This window comes from Dromiciops gliroides, chromosome 3 (assembly GCF_019393635.1).
Source record: "Dromiciops gliroides isolate mDroGli1 chromosome 3, mDroGli1.pri, whole genome shotgun sequence".
Taxonomy (NCBI): domain Eukaryota; kingdom Metazoa; phylum Chordata; class Mammalia; order Microbiotheria; family Microbiotheriidae; genus Dromiciops; species Dromiciops gliroides.
In genome coordinates this window covers 176,981,356-177,001,186 of record NC_057863.1, presented here as the reverse complement: position 1 = coordinate 177,001,186, position 19,831 = coordinate 176,981,356, and the positions used below count along the sequence as shown (strand labels likewise).

At 36.8% G+C, this 19,831-nt stretch overlaps 1 protein-coding gene across 1 annotated transcript in view; it reads right to left on the bottom strand.

Moving 5' to 3' along the window:
* ATP11A (ATPase phospholipid transporting 11A) overlaps window positions 1-19,831 on the bottom strand; it is a 225,275-nt gene that overhangs the window by 60,188 nt on the left and 145,256 nt on the right. Inside the window, 7 exon segments of the mRNA XM_043994249.1 lie at window positions 2,058-2,256; window positions 5,217-5,367; window positions 6,881-6,962; window positions 7,659-7,723; window positions 12,573-12,623; window positions 15,351-15,454; window positions 17,562-17,690. Coding sequence (XP_043850184.1) covers window positions 2,058-2,256; window positions 5,217-5,367; window positions 6,881-6,962; window positions 7,659-7,723; window positions 12,573-12,623; window positions 15,351-15,454; window positions 17,562-17,690 — 781 coding nt within the window.

The window sequence follows — 19,831 nt, the reverse complement described above, 5'->3', positions numbered from 1 at the left end:
TCAATGGGTGGTTTTGCTTGCTCCATTTAGCTGTGTTCAATCCAAGGCACAAAACCTTCACCCAGGAAGAGCTGTGGTGGACAACTGAAGTTTCGAGGGCTTACATATTTCTAGTTCATATGCCAGAGAATCTATCACATACTAGCATAGAAAAATAAGCCTGGTCCCATAAACATTTTTAACCTCATTGTACTCAGTTAGAAAGATGACATCCTGTTTCTCTCTTTGTGTACCTGGGTCTTCCTAGAGTCTTAGAATTATTAGTCACCCCATCAAAGGTTATAGATTGGCAACTGCCCTTGTATTGTTGCCTTTAATACTTTTTGCACTGATTAAAGTCGAGAACCAAAAGTCTAGCTGCCACCTCTTAAAGAGGAACTTGTTATAAGAAACGTCATGTAGAAAACAAGGAAGTCTAACTTATTTATATGAGCAAACATGTACTTAATGTGGAATACTACTATAAATAAATGGAACTTGGAAACCTTTATTATTGACAAAATCTGATATAAGGTTTTTCTTCTTTGTGAATTCTCCAATGTACCATGATTGGAATCTCTTTGTATCTATTTTTCAAAGACCATACAGTACTAAATATTGGAAATAAAAAAATTTATTACGAAAGGTTATTAAAAATATAATGGATATACTTTGTTCTTGTGGGACAAGCAGAGTGGGGTGTCTAATATCTGGGGCCAGATGTGGGCTCAGGATCTCTGGGTCCAGGGCTGGTACTTTGTCCACGTGGCCACCTAGCTGACCCGTGATGACATCTTTAAAATAGGGTTTAGGGATAGGAGGAATGCACTGGGGGGAGGGGGAAGGGGAGAGGGACTAGGGAGAGGTAGGCTCAACTAAAGCGAAACGAGAAAAAAAGCTTATGGAGGAGAGGGGAAGAAGGAGGAGTGGGGAGTGAGTGAACCTCGACTATCATCAGAATTGGCTCAAAGAGGGAATAACATATATACTCAGTGGGTATAGTAATATATTTTTGCCCTGAGGAAAAGGTGGGAGGGAAGGAGATGGGGGGGGGGGAGGGGGAGAAGAGGGGAAGGAGGGAAGGGAAGTGTGGGGGAGGGAGCAGTAAAAAGCAAAACACTTTTGAGGAAGGTGAAGATGTTACCCATAACAGCACATGTATAACATATATTGAATTGCTTGATAAAAAATTTTTTAAAAAGTAGAAAAAATGTAAAAAAGAAAACAAAAAATATACAATAGATATAAATGTGAACTAAGACAAGGCACGAAGAAAGCAAAGGCAAAATAATGGGATTTAAAGATTGTCTATCTCTGGCTAAAAGTTAAGGTTCTCAATGACCAAAGTACATACTGTATTCATGTAAGCAATTTATCTTGAACTGAGGAGAAAGACACTTTCTCGGACATCATTTCTTTCGAGTGTAAGAAAACTATTTAGCAAACTATAAATATTTTAGCAAAGATTGGAAAAGGTTTGGAAAAAATATATCTCAGAACTTCTTCGTGGAAAGAATGAATAAAGAATGCTATTCTTTCCCTAAAGATAGCCTCTGCTGTAACCCACATGCTTGAGAGGCCTGACACAAGGAGGGCTGCAGGAGGCCTCAGAGCTAGTCCTCCATAAGAAACAAAGATCCTAAGGCAATTATCTATACTGGGATGAGGAGAATGTGTAAGCACCCTGAAGGAAGGCAAGTTTTTTCCCTAAGTTCTCCTTCTCCTTCATACTATTACAGCCAAGAAATAAACACTGCTTCATGAGGACAACTCTTCAATTTTACAGTTCTGCAAACCAGCCAACAAAACTTTTTTTTTCCTTCAAATTACAAATGTGAAAAATTGTCCTTTTTCTTATTCTGCAAATAATCACCTCTTCAAATGGCCATTTTTTCTGGTCCTTTCATCAGTTAGAGGGTATATCTAAATGGTGTCACATATTTTAAATTGAAACAACAACAACAAAAAGAGTTAATCTCTGAAATGTTTGTGCATACATTTCCCATTTAATTCACAATAGCAGTAAACATTCATGTGGACCAAAGTTGAATTTCTCAAGACTTGCCACATTAACCTACCCTGTCCTAATTTCTTCATTAGATCGGAGGTGTTAACTAGAGGTCCTTCACCGGTTTCTTCATCAACCATATCTTCATCCCAGGTGAGAAAATAGGAACCAAGAAATTTCTGCATTTCAACTGTGACATACATGGACACTGGAATAATGTAGTTAAAAAGTACCATAAAAGCCAGGAAGTCCGTGAAAGCTTTGAGAAACTGCAAAAAGAATAAAGAATAAATACAAATTTTATTGATGTAAGCTTTTTCACTTTACAAATTAATGCACACAAATAGACTTCTCTTAAATTTAACTTTCAGGCATGGTCCCTTACTCAAATCTGTCCCCTGCCACCCCCACCTCATTTCTATTATTTCGCCTCTTAGTTTGAATGCTTGTTAACATCTCACAGACTTCACAATCTTGATTCAAACAGGAAAAAGAGAGAACGGCTGGCCCTTTGGATCATTTACTACGAGACACAGATATTAAAGATGAGAAGAAGCGTATGTGAAACCCCAAGATGAGGAAGGATCACAGGACAAAAAGAGCTCCTCGATATCAGCAGCTCTGGGTTTACATTATCTGTTTCCCAATTCTCCCACTCTCCACTAACAAAGAGAAGAAGGTAGAGCTATATGCCTGCTTTAACACAACAGCAGCCAGTGGGGAAAAGGATGGAGTTATATATTCCAGAACTTAAACTGTCAGAAGAAAAAATACAACAACAAAACACTAAAAACAAAAAAACAAAGGAATACAGATCCAGTTAGGCAAGATTTATATTTTAAATACTTGAGTCTTCTCTTTAAATGTGGTCCTATTTGTTACAGGATTGGGAGATTCAGAATCTCTTTGGTAAAAGGAAAGCACAAAATGCTGAATATCTGAATGCATCTTTGTTTAAAATGGTGTTTTATTTCCAGCTACTTCAAGAGATGGAGAATTGGATGGCAATCTGGGAGAGGGAGAGAGGAGATACTAGGGGAAACGATGGTGGTGTAAAAAACCAAAAGACAGCAAAAAAAAGGTTATGTTAAAAAAAAAAAGAAAAGAAAGGGGCAGCTAGGTGGTGCAGTGGATAGAGCACTGGCCCTGGAGTCAGGAGTACCTGAGTTCAAATCTGGCCTCAGACGATTGACACTTACTAGCTGTGTGACCCTGGGCAAGTCACTTAACCCCAATTGCCTCACCAAAAAAAAAGAAAAAAAAAAAGAAGAGAAATGCCTGCATGCTGGGGAGCTAGCTAAGCTTCCCGCTATTTAAGACCTTCCCAGCCACACTCCTTTACTAAGTACTATGAGGCACCTCTCTGAATCTGCCAGATTTTTATATATTTAGTTCCACATGGTTCTAGTATTTCAAACATATAAGTCTGTCTTGCAGTTAGTTCGAAGAAATTCGAATAAAGTATTTTAAGACCAAGTTCTTCCTCCAGGACACGAGGGCCAGGTCTTGGAATCCTTCCTCATAATGAGCCTTTCCTAGAACTCTTCTTGGTCACACAAACACATCACAAACTAATATTACTTATTTTACCATCAGTCATCACCGGTAGGATATATTTATCTCCTGCCTGCATTGTCCTAAGCAAGATAGTTTAAGACATGATCCCCATCAGCATAGCAACAGGAGTAGCTGAGGGACTGAATTTACTGTCTAATGCTGACCCATTTAACGTTTTCCCATCCACACTGTTGTAGGGCCCCCCAAACTAGGACTGCCACGATACATTGTGTGGTGTCGAGTCTGGGGTTTCTATGACCTTTCCCATAACTGGGAGGCAGTGTGGTAGAGAAGACTGTTGGATTTGGGGTAACTGGACCTAGGCTGGAAGCTAAGCTCTGCCACTTACTACTTGCATGGCCTAGGTTGGTCGAGTCAATCACCCTCTGCAGGTCTCCATTTTTCATGTGTAAAGTAAGAGGGACTGAGGTAAATCCCACGGGTTCTAAAAGGTCCCTTCTAGTTCTAAATCGTATGGTTTCACCATGTCTATAAGGTTACATTTGCTCCTTATTATTTTTGAATTCCAAGTTCTGTCTTTGAGGAAAAAAATAAATTAATTGATACCATTTGCAAAAGTGTCTATGTGTGTATAGATATAGATACACATACATTTATCCATAGCTATGAGGCCTTTCTCCCTTTGTTAGGATCTTTGGGTACTGGAAGCACACTTCCCCTCCCCAGTAGAATCTGAGTTAGCATTCCTAAGCAGAATCCCAAGAGGAAAAGAAAAACAAAACAAAAACATGAGCCCTTCAATCAGGGGGCCTTTGATCTTCCCTAGAGAAAACATCTGAATGCCATCCTCCTGACATTTGCCAGGCAATTTAGAATTGGCTACAGTCCCATATAACCTTTGTAGTCTTAACTATTTCTTGCTTTCTTTTGCTTCCAACCTGGAAATCAAACTCCTTCTGTTTCCCTAATTACAACTTGGTGGATAAATCTATTTCTCAGCCTAAATAGCCCCATAACACTTGGAATCACAGATAAAATCCTCCACATCCCTCTTGTTAGCTGACCTCAAGTAAATGAGGAGACTTCCCTATCCCATAGTCTCAACCCCCACCCCACCCCCAATCACTGCATTCAAAAGTCTCAAAACATACATCTAGAAGTGTAGGTAAGAAATACCATCTTGGTCTCCACCCACCACCACCCTGGAATGCTTAAAAAGAAGCGTGCATCTCTAACATGTCACAGATGGAACTCCCCCCTATACAAAATGGAAAACTATTTTTGAGGAAACTACCACCAATGTGGATGCAGATTTGGAGGAATTCAGCAGCCCACATCCTCTCTCCAGTCAGTTGTAAGAAATATCTTTTACTAATCTCTCTGGACACAGAAGCCTAGTGTAAGGGCTTTCTCCTTTTCCTCCCGTCTAGTATGGATGTTGAGTTACCACAGAGCCCTCTTTTGGAGATGCATTTGCCATCACATGCAGGAAATAAAATGGTGGGAGAAAATGATTGTGTCTTTTCATTTTAATATTTCTCAAATGCATAAAGATCTTCCATCCAATGGCTACTACAGTGAGTAGCTCTTATTGACACAGTTCTTTCAAGGGTCAGGATTCACTGGGCTCCACATTTTAATAAACATGTTATGTAAATCACCTCTGAATACTACAAAAAGAGTAAAATATTTCAGGTGAAATTTCCCATACCAGGTGCCTCTGTCTCTCTGCTTCTGTCTTTTGATTAAACCAAGGCTCATCTCGAAATGGATCACTCTGCCACACGTATTTCAGGACAGTATTTATCAGTGCTTTACTGATTAGGATGCAGAGGTATACGATAAGGAATACATTCATTGATCTAGAATAAAAAGGTGGTAGTAGTTTATTAGTTCTAGGAGAAAGCACAAATTCTCCTTTCCTACAAATAAACAAATGATATATAAAACATGGGAAAACTACAGTTAAGGCTTCTGATCTTTTGCTAAATTTTACTAAGCATGAATGAAGCCAAAAATTTATTATTATCACTAGGCACTCAGATTTTTGGCATGACAGAGAAGGGCAGGACCTTGTAGAACATAGAGGTAACCCACACATAGCCAAAATGAATAACATTCATTAAATTTTAAGTAACTGGTCACTTACTCATAACCTGAACTGAACATTTTAGATTCAAAAATCCAGCAAATTAAGAAAGTCTTTTAAAATCAATTTCTCCTAACATTAAGTGGTCAAGTAATGAGTTCAAGATTCAGCAGTTTCTCCCACAACATCACCACAAAGGCTGAAAACAGTGTATATTATGCTGGGAAATGCTCTCATTGGAGAAGAAATGCTGAAGAGGAACCCAAATCTTGGCAGTTCTTCTGAAAGGAAATCTGATTTTCTAGTATCTATTTTGGAAACAAATTTGTCATGTGTAGACATCTGGGAGACAAAGCATTCTTGTTCATAAACAATAAAATCTCAGATTTCACTTTTGATGCAATAGTAAAGAAGACATCAAATGATCACTTTTAAAGGTCAATTAACAATCATGCAGACAAAATATACTTCATAGGTCTTTTAAAAATACAGTCTACTAAAAATGACTTATTGATATATTGCCAACCAGTTGGCTGAAAAGAGATCTTAGAGGTTATGTAGTTTTTCTATTTCTGAAAATTGATACACTAATCTTCTCCCCTTCCTTCACAAAAGTGAAGGGTGCACAGGTGGCCAAATAGTGGAGCCAACATTTAAACCTTGGGCCTCTGACCCTGGAGCTAACATTATTTCCATTATACCACACAGCCTCTATCTTCCAATTACAACTACTTAATGGGACAACTAATTAACAGGAGAGTGGACATTTACACCCTTTGAAAAGGTGCAGAAAACATGGATTTTTCTGGTAATTTTCTTACTGGATTTAACAAGATTTTATTTTGTAAAAATATTGGTCACTGACAATGGTTTCCCTAAAAAACCTCATCATAGGAAACATATTTTATATGGCATTACATAAACATGAGATCATCTGTGTATCTCTGCTATTCTACTATATCTCTTAAATCACTTATATTTCCATGCATTACAAGCATTATTGAGGGGCAGTTGGATGGTACAGTGGACAGTACACAGAGCCTGGAGTCAGAAAGAGCTAAGTTCAAATCCAGACTCAGATACTAGCTGGGTGAACCTGGGGCAAGTCACTTAACCTCTGTTAGCCTTAAGTTTCCTCATCTGTAAAATGGGGATAATAATAGCACCTTCCTCCCAGGGCTGTCATGAGGATCAAATGAGATGATATTTGTAAAGAACTTAGCACAGTGCCAGGCACATAGTAGGTGCTATATTATACTGGTTATTCTAGAAACAAGAAGACTTACTTTTCTACAACAGATCGTTTTTGTGACTTTGACTGGTAATTTAATGCCATCTTAGTTTCCATCCCAGTATATATAGCCACACCTAAAAAAGAATAATATTTCATCAAAATGCAAGCATGCCTCACTTAAAACAATAGCTGTTATTACTTACAATGGTCATGAAAACTGAAATTTTGTAATCATTTAAAATTTTACAAGATCAGCTTTAAAAAATCACATCAAATCAATTCAAACAGGATTACTTTAAGATAAATTCCCCCTTCCTTCTCCGTCTTAAAATCCAATAATCTATAACATATTTCAAGTTAAAAATCAGATTTTTAAATATGTTGTACTTTATTACAACAAGGCATGCTTATAGGGCATTTTAATGATACACTTAATTCAAAAATAAGAAACAAGAAAAATATCCCCAAGAAGCTAAGTAAACTGCCAAGAAACTGCAGCTGTTTTTACAGATCTTAGAATAAATTCCTTGCAGAATTTTATTGACTGAATTCTTACATGGATACAATCTTTCTCCTCTGAGTCTAAGAATATAGGCACTTAATCTGCAAAACAACCATATCAGCTCCCATGGCTGATCTAGTGTGGTTTAGACGTATCGATAGTAATTTTCTTAGTGCAGTATAATTATCATGTTAGTGAGCTCTATAGTCCATCAAAGTAAAAAAAATAATGCTTCTTATAGTGCCATTAAAAGATTTTAAACTTTACTTAATGTATTCATATTAATTTTAGAAGCCATCATTAATATATCACTAATTAAAATAGTTACCAAAGATTTTCTCAGTGTTCTTTAGAGTGGCTCCCCTAAGAAGCAGGTTTTCTGATCCTAATGACCTGCAAAGATAAGGATTATTGGAAATGTTAAGTGCTTATAAAGATAAAGTTAGTAGAACAAGACAAGATACAGATAGGAAAATTACTGATCTGTTTAATGATGGGGCTTGACTTTAATGAGGGGGTGATTCTATGTGGACATGTTCAGCTGATAAAAGTAGGTCCAGTTTCACTGTAAAATAAAACTCTTTAACTGTATGTAGGGTTACAGATACACTACCCTGCCCTACTAATCCTTCTTGCCTCTAGGATGCATGTGACACTGGAGAAGACGCAGGGCACAAAGATTTAAAGGCTGGTATGAGGTTTATTTATTTTCACTTTTGAGCAAACAGTTATCCCTTCACATCACAGGGATTTAAGGCCACATACCCCCACAATCTAGAAAATCTAGAAGGCCATCCCTTCATACCAGAGAAGAAGTCCTAATTTTTTTTTCTTTTATGGGGTGTTTATAGTGGTTTACTGTAAAATTCAGGTTGCTATTATACAATACTACACATATAGTTTATACATTTCTGAGTTTCTAAACTTTTTCTGCATTGTCTGCTGCCCTTCATGTGTTGTCTGTGGCTTCTTCAAAACTCCCCCCAAATTCCCATTTAATTTTTTATGCCTTTCTGTGATATAGCAAAACCATGATAGGGAAAGTTGCAAGGTGGAAGGGGTAACTGTATATCAGTATCCCGCATACAAAACCACCTGAACACACTTATTACTGTAAATACTTATGGCGAAAGCATTTATTAATGGTTTACTGTGACAGATTCTGAAGCTATCAATCAGGAGAGACAACATGTGTACACAGAGAAGGGGAGAGGAATGAGACCTGTAATTTCACTAGCATAGTGAATTCTTGGATGAGGAAACTTCCCCTACCAACACAAATCTGATACCTTCTTGACAACACAGAGTCTTGGAGAGTTGGCCAATATACACTAAGGGGTTGTGACTTGCTTGGAACAATAGTCAGTACATGCTGGAAATGGGATTCGAACCTAGGCTTTCCTGACTTGGAAGTTAGCTCCTTATCCACTATGACAAGACATGCAACATAAGCATAATTTAATTTTTTTTGGGGGGGAAGTTGAGGGATGAGGGGCAGGAAGGAATCATGATGCTGATTGTAAATGGAGACCAACACCAAAAGACCACTGGATGGAAATCCCCAAGTGATTCTGGGAATATGATCTAGGTTAAACAGATTTGGGGAGATTAGGTTAAAAGCATGACTAACTAGGTTACTTAAGGCTGGATCATCCTATTTATAGATCATAACTTCAGGAAATAATAGCCATTTCATTGCTCATCTCACTGCTATGACTATGGAATACTTCCCTCCTCTCTATGTGAATCCAGCTTATCTTTCAAACCCAGCTTAAGCTCAACCTTTCCCAGGTAGCCTTCTCAGACCACCATAGCTCACATTTATCCTTCCCTCTTCTGAACTGCTGCGGTATTACCTCATACCACTCATGGGGCACTCATCTAATACCTCTACAGGCATACCTTGGACAAAAAAATTGCTGTTACAATTTTGACATCATTTTATGATTTTATAATATACTAGATAGCATAAACAAACACCACTGTAAAGTCAAGAAACCCAACGAGCATTTTTCAGCTCCTGACTTTAACAACTCTAACCATTCTAACTTTAATTTAATTCTAAATGCTAACAATTCTTTATAATACTTATTCATCTCACATTGCTGCCTAACAGGACTAAATGACAACAATAAGTACAATAAATTAGTATGGCAAGTTATCCTTATATGCTGTCTTGTTCCTCTAAACACACTACAAGTTCTTATAGAGCAGGGTCACACAGTTTAGTAAGTGTCAAGTGTCTGAGGCCAGATTTGAACTCGGGTCCTCCTGAATCCAGGGCCAGTGCTTTATCCACTGCACCACCTAGTTGCCCACTTATTGTATATATTTTTATTTATATTCCTCATAACCTAGCACAGTTCCTGGAATAGTACTCAATAATTTTTTCCCCCATTTCACTGACTCCTTTATTACATGGTAAACTGAGGAAATAAGAGCTGATTTTCAAATCTATCAATTAGGATAATTGTTACTTGCAAAGGTTTGATAAGTTTAAAACCATAAAACTAAAATGAAGTTTGGGGATTATGTTATTAGTTGACTTTATTCAATTTTATTAAAAGAAACTGTGCTAAGCACTGCTAAGAAACTTACAATCTAATAGGGGAAGACAGCATACAAAGGAAGCTGGAAAAGTGGGGGGTTATTTAATGTAACATATTTTTTTCTATGATTTCAAGTCCTCCTATTACCACAGATAACTAGTTGACAGTAAACTGTGGAGTTGTGAACCCAAAAATGCTTTCAGTTTAATTGAACCTAAAACAATCCTTTAAGGTAAGGTTTCTTAGCTCAAGATCTTGCTAGGATTGAGTACAGGACATGGATCACTGGAAAAGATAGTCTTTGGAATATACATAATAAAAGTGACATGCATTTCCTGGGGCTACAAGATAGTTTTAACCTCCATTTGTCTTTTCAACAATCATTAAAAACATAGCCTCTTAGGCAGTATATTTGTCATTTAGTGAGAATACAGGCTATGTCAAATTATATTAGCAACACATTCAGAATAATTCCTCCTAAAACTAGTCATGAAAAGAGTTTGATAGAAAGATAATCTCTGAAAAATATGGGGAAAAAGATAACACTTCAAAAACACAAAGTATTTGAGGGAGGAAAAATCATTCTTTGCTTTTAACTGGGAGTACCTAGTTTTAGTTAGTTCCTTATTTTTGCTTCTGGTAGTGAGAAGGAGGTAGAGAAATAGTTCCCGTCTCTTTGGGTGCCATAAGTTATGAATCTGGGAAGTAATTTTTTTTTTTAATAAAAAAGTACAGACCTTTCAGTTCCACTAAATTTACCAGAATATAAAAACTCAAACATTAAAAGACATTGAAATAATATGGATATTTGAAAAAAGCTGGATCAAAACTCCAACAGTATTTTTGTAATTTCCTTTCAATGACTGCTAGACAACGAACTAATTTTAAATGATAGCAGAGAAAGCTCTGTTTACTTCAGCAAGAAAACATATCATCTAATTTCATCCCGCTGGCAGTATGAATGGACCTAAATCTATTTACTCAGTCATACACAAATTACTTCTCACAACATAAAGGAATACATGAGACAATATTTCTTCATGGTAGCTTGGAGTTCACCTTAGGGATAATACAATTTTATAAATCCAAAAGGCAATGGCTTTATGTTTTCTGAAAAGCATTCACTAAACTGTTTGTTAATGGAGAATCACAGTAAGAATGTACATTTTAAAATGCACAAGTGGTTTTCCTTTAAGAAGCAAAAACAGGGCAGCTAGGTGGTGCAGGGGATAAAGCACCGGCCCTAGATTCAAGAAGACATGAGTTCAAATCTGGCCTCGGACATTTGACACTTACTAGCTGTGTGACCCTGGGCAAGTCACTTAACCCTCCCTCATTGCCCTGCAAAAAGTAAAAAAAATAAGTAAATAATAAATAAAAAACAAAAACAGAAACAAAACTAATTTCAAGGACTGGGGATCCTGAGGGTCATCTTTCCTCTAGTAACATCCCACCCCCCCTCCTTCCCCATAATAACTTTCCATTCAGCTTACTTTCACTGATAGGTGAAAATGGTTAACAGTCATTGGTATCTTGGTTAAATAAGGATATTTTTCTCAAACAAGCTAGTTTAATGCCCAATTGAACACTTTAAAACCTGATTTAAAAGTATAGTTCCTCAGTTTCAGAGGACAAATATTTCTTTAACAGTAACTCCAAGGATTTTGAAATAAAGTGCAAACAAAATACCCAGAAGATCAAGCATTCTTTCTTCTAATGTAAATAGAAAGGTTAGACAAGCAAAGGCAAAGAGCAGACTCAGAAAACACAGTAGATGAAATCTTTGCAAAAAACTGACAGCATTATTCTCTCTAGCATTTAATTGGTCTTAGGAAAGTATCATGTAGTGATTATTATATTAAATATTCAGCAGATTGCTGCTGCTTCTTTTTTTTTTTTCTTTTTGCAAACCCAGTGTGTATAGGACCAGTCAGTCCAGTATCTATATAATTAATTTAACTGCCCAAGACTCTTAAATGAAAGCATCAGCTATGATTTACACTGTATGCTTATTTTCATAACCTGACAACAGCTTATTCATCTTCTTTTTATCTACTGTAACCTACAGATATGGCCTTTGTACAAGGCAGTCCATTAAATCTAGGAAGTAAGCTAGAGATAAATGTTTCTTCCCGCATTAAATTTTAAGAGCTGGAATAATCTACTTATTCCAGTAAGAAGGTCACCAAATTAAGAAACTTTCAATTTCCTATTTCAAGATATATCTTTAAAATCAATTCTGAGACGGTTATTTCTAATGGGAAGACCTTGCATTATACTTTTTACCTAAAACTATGTTCCTGCCAAGAAATTTGTCCATCTAAGGTAGATTTCTTAGGAGACAAATTCAGAAGAGAAAATGTCACATAATGAACACAATACATATTCGGGAAGTTATTTACTTTTAGATTTTTCCACACAGAGGAGGTACTTTTTTTTTTTTAAACACAGACAAATATTGACACATAACTTCTCTCCGACACTTTATAGCATAAAATGAGGCCACATATGAATTAGAATACCAGTCTAACACAAACCAGAAAGTAATCCTGCAAAAAAGCCTATGTTCTTCGTTTTACAATGACCCAGTAAAATTATTCACCAAGAAAATCTCTTGTTAATGAAGAACAATTAAAAAAATTCCACAGACCAAAATAGGTCAAATATTCTTATGATAAAATATATCCTTTTACCTTACAATAGGGTCATTTCTCTCTTGGTAAACATGTATACGGCCAACAAATCTGAAATGACAATAAAAAATTATGAATGAAAAATCAACCAACAGAAGCATCAAAGAACTTGAATACATACTTTCATGGTTGTATTTCCCTCATATGAATTGCCACTATTTCTTCATAAATGAAAACAATGCTTGCTTAAACCATGACTAGTTTTAATTATTTTCCCTTTCTTCTTTAGTTATAAATTGATTGCAAATACATGAATTTTAATTGTGGAATTTATAAATTTAAAAGGACAACAAAAATACATTTTATTTCCCCCCAATTACACGTTAAAACAATTTTTAACATTTTAAAAAAGTTTCAAATTCCAAATTCTATCGCTGTTCTCTCCTTCCCCTCTCCCCTGCCTGAAACAGCAAGCAATCCAATATAGTAAATGCAAATGTAAAACATTTCCATATTAGTCATTTCGTACAAGATGATGAAAGGAAGGAAGGAAGGAAAAATATTAAACAATATCAGTTCTTTCTCTGGAGATGGATAGCATGCTACATCCTGAGTCCTTTGGGATTGTCTTGGATCACTGTATTGCTGAGAATAGCTAGGTCATTCATAGTTCTTTGTACAATATTGCTGTTACTGTATACAATGTTCTCCTGGTTTTGCTCACTTCACTTTGCATCAGTTTATGTATGTCTTTCCAAGTTTTTCTGAAATCATCCTGCTTGTCAGTTCTTATAGTATAATAATATTCCATCACAATCATATACCATAACTTGTTTGGCCATTCCCCAATTGATGGCCATTCCCTTGATTTCCAATTCTTAACCACCACGAAAAAAGAGCTGTACAAATAGGTCCTTTTCCCTTTTAAAAAAAATCTCTTTGGGATACAGACATAGTAGTGGTATTGCTGGATCAAAGGGTATGCATAGTTTGATTGTTCTATGGGTATAATTCAAAATAGTTCTCCAAAATGGCTGGATAAGTTCACAATTCCATTAACAGTGCATTATTAGCGTCTCAGTTTTCCCACTTCCCCTTTAACATCCAACATTTTCCTTTTTGTTGTATTAGCCAATCTGAGAGGTGTGAGGTGATACCTCAGAGTTCTTTTAATTTGCATTTCTCTAATCAATAGTGAGTTAGAATATTTTTTCATATGACTATAGATAATTTTGATTTCTTTGTCTGAAAACTGCCTATTCCTATCCTTTGACCAAAAGGAATGACTTGTATTCTTATGAATTGACTCAGTTCTCTATAAATGAGATACTTGCTGTAAAAATTTCCCCCCAGTTTTCTTTCTTTCCTTCTAATTTTGGTTGCATTTGTACTTTTAAATTTTATATAATCATGGTCTGTTTTACATTTTGTAATGCTTGCTATATCTTGTTTGGTCTTAAATTCTTCCCTTATCCAGGACTTAACTTTTTTTACATTTTGGTGGGCATCCTTAATATATGGCTAGCAATACTGAATGTGTTTGGGTCTATCAAAATGTTTCTAATATTTAAACAATGTTGTACTGGAAGTCACTAAAATACCCTAAGAAAAACCTTCATTTTGACAGTACTTTTGTACCCGGATTTCTCTTTTGGTGTCAAGATAATCATGGGTTCTCAAAGGACGTGCCAAGGAAGCAAGGCACTGGAAGTTCTGAAGACTTCACACCAATGGACCTGGTTATAAATTGTGTATGTGCTTGTTATCCAAACACTGGCCTAGCAGTGCTTACTATGTACAAAACACTACATATACAAAGACAAAAAAATAACAGTCGCTGCTCTCAGAGTCTATAGCTTGAGGCCAGAACTGGAGTGGGATGAGGCAGTGACATCATGAACATGGAGAATACAAGGAAGGTAAAGTGAGGAGAGAGAGCTCTAACAAGGGGGTGGGAGCTAGAGAAATGAAGGAAGCCTTCAGAAAGGTGACACCTTAGCTGAGTATGAAAGTTAGAAAAGGTCTCTGAGAGGAGAAATTGAAGCAGGAATATAATTCAAACATGGTGGTCTACTTCAGGACTTCATCAAGGCAACAGAAGGAACATAAAGTTTAAGGAATAGGTGGTAGTCTATTTGGGATGGGATCCAAGGGAGGTGAAGGGGAGGAATATAAAATAATGCTGCAAAGATAGTGGGGAGCCAGACTATGAAGGGCCTTAAAATGCATGACTGAGATTTTTCTTTTTGTTGTTGTTGTTGTTTGGTTGGTTTTTTGGAGAGAGAGCAAGGAGCCACTGAAAGGTTTTGAGGAGAGGTGACATGATCAGATTGGTATTTCATTTATAACAATTTATCTATTGTGTAGAAGGCAGACTAGAGAGGGGAAAACCCGGAAGCGGGAAGATTTTCACAAGGCTGTCACAACAGTACAGGTGAGAAGGGTCATGTGAATGGGGAGGAGGAGGAGGGTGAAGGAAATGCGGAGGTAGCATGGACGAGGCCTGGGAACTGCTTAGATATGAGGGGGAAGAGTAAAGAAAGCCTTCTCCATTATGAACCCAGGGCACTGGGAAACGTGGTGCCAACATATAAACAGGGCAGCCTAGAAGGATGGGGAAGGGAGAAGACAGCAAGTTCTGCTTCTGACACATGGAGCTGGAGCTGCTGACAGGACATCCATGTGGAGAAGCTTGACAAGCAGTTAGTCATGTACAAGTGAAGCCCAGGAGAGAAAGAGGGAGTTCTGCTCTTCTGTCACACCCTTCATGACCCCTTTTGGGTTTCTTGGCAGAGAGACTGGAGTGGTTTAGGAACAGACATTCAAGACTCTCCTTACTTGTAGAGGTCAGGCTGAGGTTGTTCACATTCAACAGTAGCATGTAAACTGTCAATATCTTCTTCAGTTTGAAATCCCTTTGTTTCTTGAACTGCGTAATAGGTCTATAAATTAAAAAAGAAATGCAGAGATGTCATTAAAATACAAAAACAGGAGCTAACATCCTTATTCCTAGAAAAGAAAGCTTCTTGTATTTCCTTGTAATGTATAAATACCGTTTAGATATAGAATGCAAACACATGCATGAGTAGATACAGAAAACAGTTGCTACGTTCTTATTATATGCACATTCGGGTCAACTGCATTATTCCCCGTATCTAGGTATAGTCTTTTAAGTGATAATTGTTCCATTTACTCATGTTCTTCCTATCTAACAAATCCAATGGAAATGACTACTATGACAGGGACATAATGGATGTCCCAAACCTATCAGCGGCCTGGCAGCATCGGCCTCCTATCTGACTTTCACTTGGTCTGAAACAAAATGCCTTTATGATTCTACTATTGTTTTAAAAAACAACATGTTTAACTAGTCAGCTTAAAATATCTAGGTGTATATTGTACAGAGCTCTATTCATGAAAATGATGAACAAATCCCCAGGGAAGTAGGTGTACGTTAACAAAAAGGGCTGAAAGCAGGTTGAAGCACACACACGGGCCCCTGAACCTTCCTGGCCTAGAATGGAATGAGGAAGGAAAAGTCCTACAAAGGCCCAGTGGGTAGGGAATTGTCATTTCTACTTTTCCTGGATGACTTCCATCTTTGGTAAGGAAATTTTAAAAAAAACTAAGTGTGTTAGAGGAGTGTATCATTTTCACTAAAAAAGTCTTAGTGTATTAGATACTAAAGGATACACAAGGCAAAGACGTGGTGGTCCTTGTTTCTAAAGACAGTGAGTAGTCATTTGCCCTATTTCCTGGCTTGTCAGATATTGGAGACCTAAAATAAATGAAAGCAACTATACCCAAAAAGCCTGAAGTAGCACAAATATTCTAAGTTTCAGTTCTGAACACAACTTAGATAATAATCTTGCATTGAAATGCATCTTGCTTCTTCTACCTGAGCTATCGACTTCTACAGTAGTATTGGGAAGTATTTGATGCAGGCTGTAAGGTTTGCCCTTGGGCACCCTTTGGGAGGTGATAGGGGAGATGATGCCCACAAAGACAATTCTCCAAGCTCACCAAGCTTCAGAGAAAGTTCATGACTCTTTTACAGAAGGTCTTCCTTGAAGGTACTCCTATAACTGCTGACTGCAGCAAAGACCTTAGGCACATAGAAATTTCCTGTAACTCAAAGCACAGCTGTCTATATTATCCTATAACAAGAGGTTAATTCACTTAGGCTATGACTACCTAGGAAACTAATCTCCCTTTCCACATATGGACATTTCTGCAAATGTAGCCTACTATTTTGGTGTTTTGGCCTTGTTAATTTGTTATTGTTATTATTATTTGTTACCCAATTTTACAGTGATTAAAGGCTAAGAAAAGGTTTGGGTCTATTAAGCTATGGCCACATCCATAAAACCCTTTGTAGCACGTGACATACTCAACTCTCCTATTTCTATGATAAAACATTTACAGAGAAGAACAACAATTGTTTTATTCATCCATTTATTATTAGCAATTGCTTTAAAAGCAATAGCCAAAGCCTCTATCCAGTTGTGTAGAGGGAGGACAAGAATGTAACACTAATTCAATTTTGTCTTCTCAGGGCATTTTAAATTAAAGCACTCACTGAACTGGCAAGCATGCAATTGCCAGCAAAACTAGAATATATTGTGTTACTTGTGACATAATTCTGTAGCAGTCAGGCATTAATTCTGACCACTAAAATGATCATCTGAGTCACTGTATCTAAAAATAGAAACACAATTTTAACCAAGCCTTCTTATGCCAACAATATATTCACGCAACTTTTTTGGTTAATATTTCCATTTGATATGCCTTGTTTCAAATCATAACACCACCCTAAAATGAGTTAGGATACTATCTGTTATTCTGAGTGCAATAAGCTACAGAGAGGCTGGGGTGGAGAACAAAGGGAAGTTGGAGGGTGGAATTTTTTTTTAAAAAAAGGAAAGAGCACGAGGTCCTTACTACTTGCCCTGTCCTCATTAACTTCGTTTCTATGTTTGCCCAAACAGAACTAATTGTCCCCAAAGCTAAACATCAATATGAAGCCAGTTTAGTGAAAGGATACATTACTTTATGACTTGATTCACCATCCAAGCTGGCTGTTGTAACATAACATGTTCCATCCTCTCTACTACTAGAAAGAAATATTAAGTCACATGGAAAAGTTTCACCATCTTTTACCATCACAATATCTCCAACCTATAGAATAGGGGGAAAAAAGGACACAATTAATTTTCTTCTCATTAGCAGGTCAGCACACACATATGTGGAATTAATTAACTGTCCCACCTCCCACCTTTCTGAAAGTAAGGGACATAGAAGCAGTCGTAAATGCTCCAAAAGGGTTGAGATCCAGAAAAAGACTAACTTAGATGAAAAAGAAGATATAAAAGTATATGAAGAACAATTACACTTCCATAATTTGTAGTCGGTCTTCATGGAGTTCTAGAAAAATGTTCAAGTAATCTATTACCAATGCCAACCCATGGCTGAACCTCAAAGAATCAGTGCTAACTAAAAGAAAAACAGGTAGATGGCTGCTCAGTGGAGCAGCTAAGCTGCTGGGGTCAGGAAGATCTGAGTTCAAATCTGGCCTGAGACCCTAACTAGTTACTTAATTTCTGTTTGGCTCATTATCCTCATGTATAAAATGAGGATAATAATAGCATCTACCTCCCAGAGTTGTAGTGTGGATCAAACAAGACAATAATTGTAAAGCCCTTAGCACAATGCCTGGCACGTTAAAAGTGCTATATAAATGTTAGCTATTATGATTATCCACCCATTATAATACAACCTTGCTATAATCATTTCCAAGTCAATGATCATTTTTCATAAATAAGTCGAGCCTTCTTTGCAGCAATGGAAGTCCAGAGTTGGATTGCAAAATATCTCCTTATGACTAATAATCTATACATTTAGAACAATTAAAAAGTAAGAAAACACCATGCAACTTGGCACATGAGTTTAAAAGTGCAAGAGTGAAAATTGCTAGTGGACTGCTTTAGAAATTATAATGTCTTTGGATGCTTGGACTATTTCAATTAAAACATAGATGGTTTGTAAAATGGAGAAGTTAGACAAGATCTTTAAAATCCCTGCTTACACTAACATTTTATTATTTATTAAATACACACAGGGCTTAGTGACACATCCAAAAAGCACTGTCTAAACAATAACAAGACAGCTAATGAAACAGTATTAATTATGCATGACAAAAGTAATCATAAAATAATGAAGAACTGGAATGAGAGGATTTTTTGCCACAAAGATCTAAAAAGAAATTGAGTCCAAAGGAAGGCTTTTGGGATATTAGTTATATCTATCTCCCATAGGAAAAAAAAACCAAACATAGTCAATACTTCAAACTCCTACATTTCTTATTATTTTTTCTGGAGGGAAAGGCATCTGTTACATAGCTCAAATACTTCATTCTTTGCCTTTCTCTAAGTTTAACTTTTGAGAGTTTGTATATCTGGAGAAAAAGGTGTGATCAAAAATCAGGCCATGACTCAGGCAAGATAAACGACTCGGGTTTAAAATCCTTCTAATCACTTAGGATGCCTAAACTGTGTTACATACAAGACATTTTCAAATCACTATACTTGTTTCCATATGGTAAAATGGGTTTCTCTTCTACACCCACATTTTATTTGCAAGAAAGACAATTTCAGAGAACTTTAAAATTAATGGGTGACTTTTTTTTTTTTTTGGTTAGGCAATTGGGGTTAAGTGACTTGCCCAGGGTCACACAGCTAGTAAGTGTCAAGTGTCTGAGGCTGGATTTGAACTCAGGTACTCCTGATTCCAGAGCCGGTACTTTATTCATTGTGCCACCTAGCTGCCCTCTGACTATCCTCTTTTTAAAAAAGAAGAGCTTTCATGGTCAAAGGATATGAACAGGAAGGTTTCAGATGATGAAATTAAAACTATCGATAGCCACATGAAAAATGTTCTCAATTACTACTGATTAGAGAAATGCAAATTAAAACTACTCTGAGGTACCACCTCGCCCCAATCAAATTGGCTAATATGACAAAAATGGAAAATGATAAATGTTGGAGATTTGGGAAAATCAGAACACTAATGCACTGTTGGTGGAGCTGTGAACTGATCCAAGCATTCTGGAGAGCAATTTGGAACCACAGCCAAAAGGCTTTAAAACTGTGCATACCCTTTGACCCAGCAATACTACTCCTAGGTCTATATCCCAAAGAGATCATAAAAAAGGGAAAAGGACCCACATATACAAAAATATTTATAGCTGCTTTTTTTGCTTTTTGTGGTAGCAAAGAACTGGAAATCAAAGGAGTACCCATCAATTGGGGAATGGTTGAACA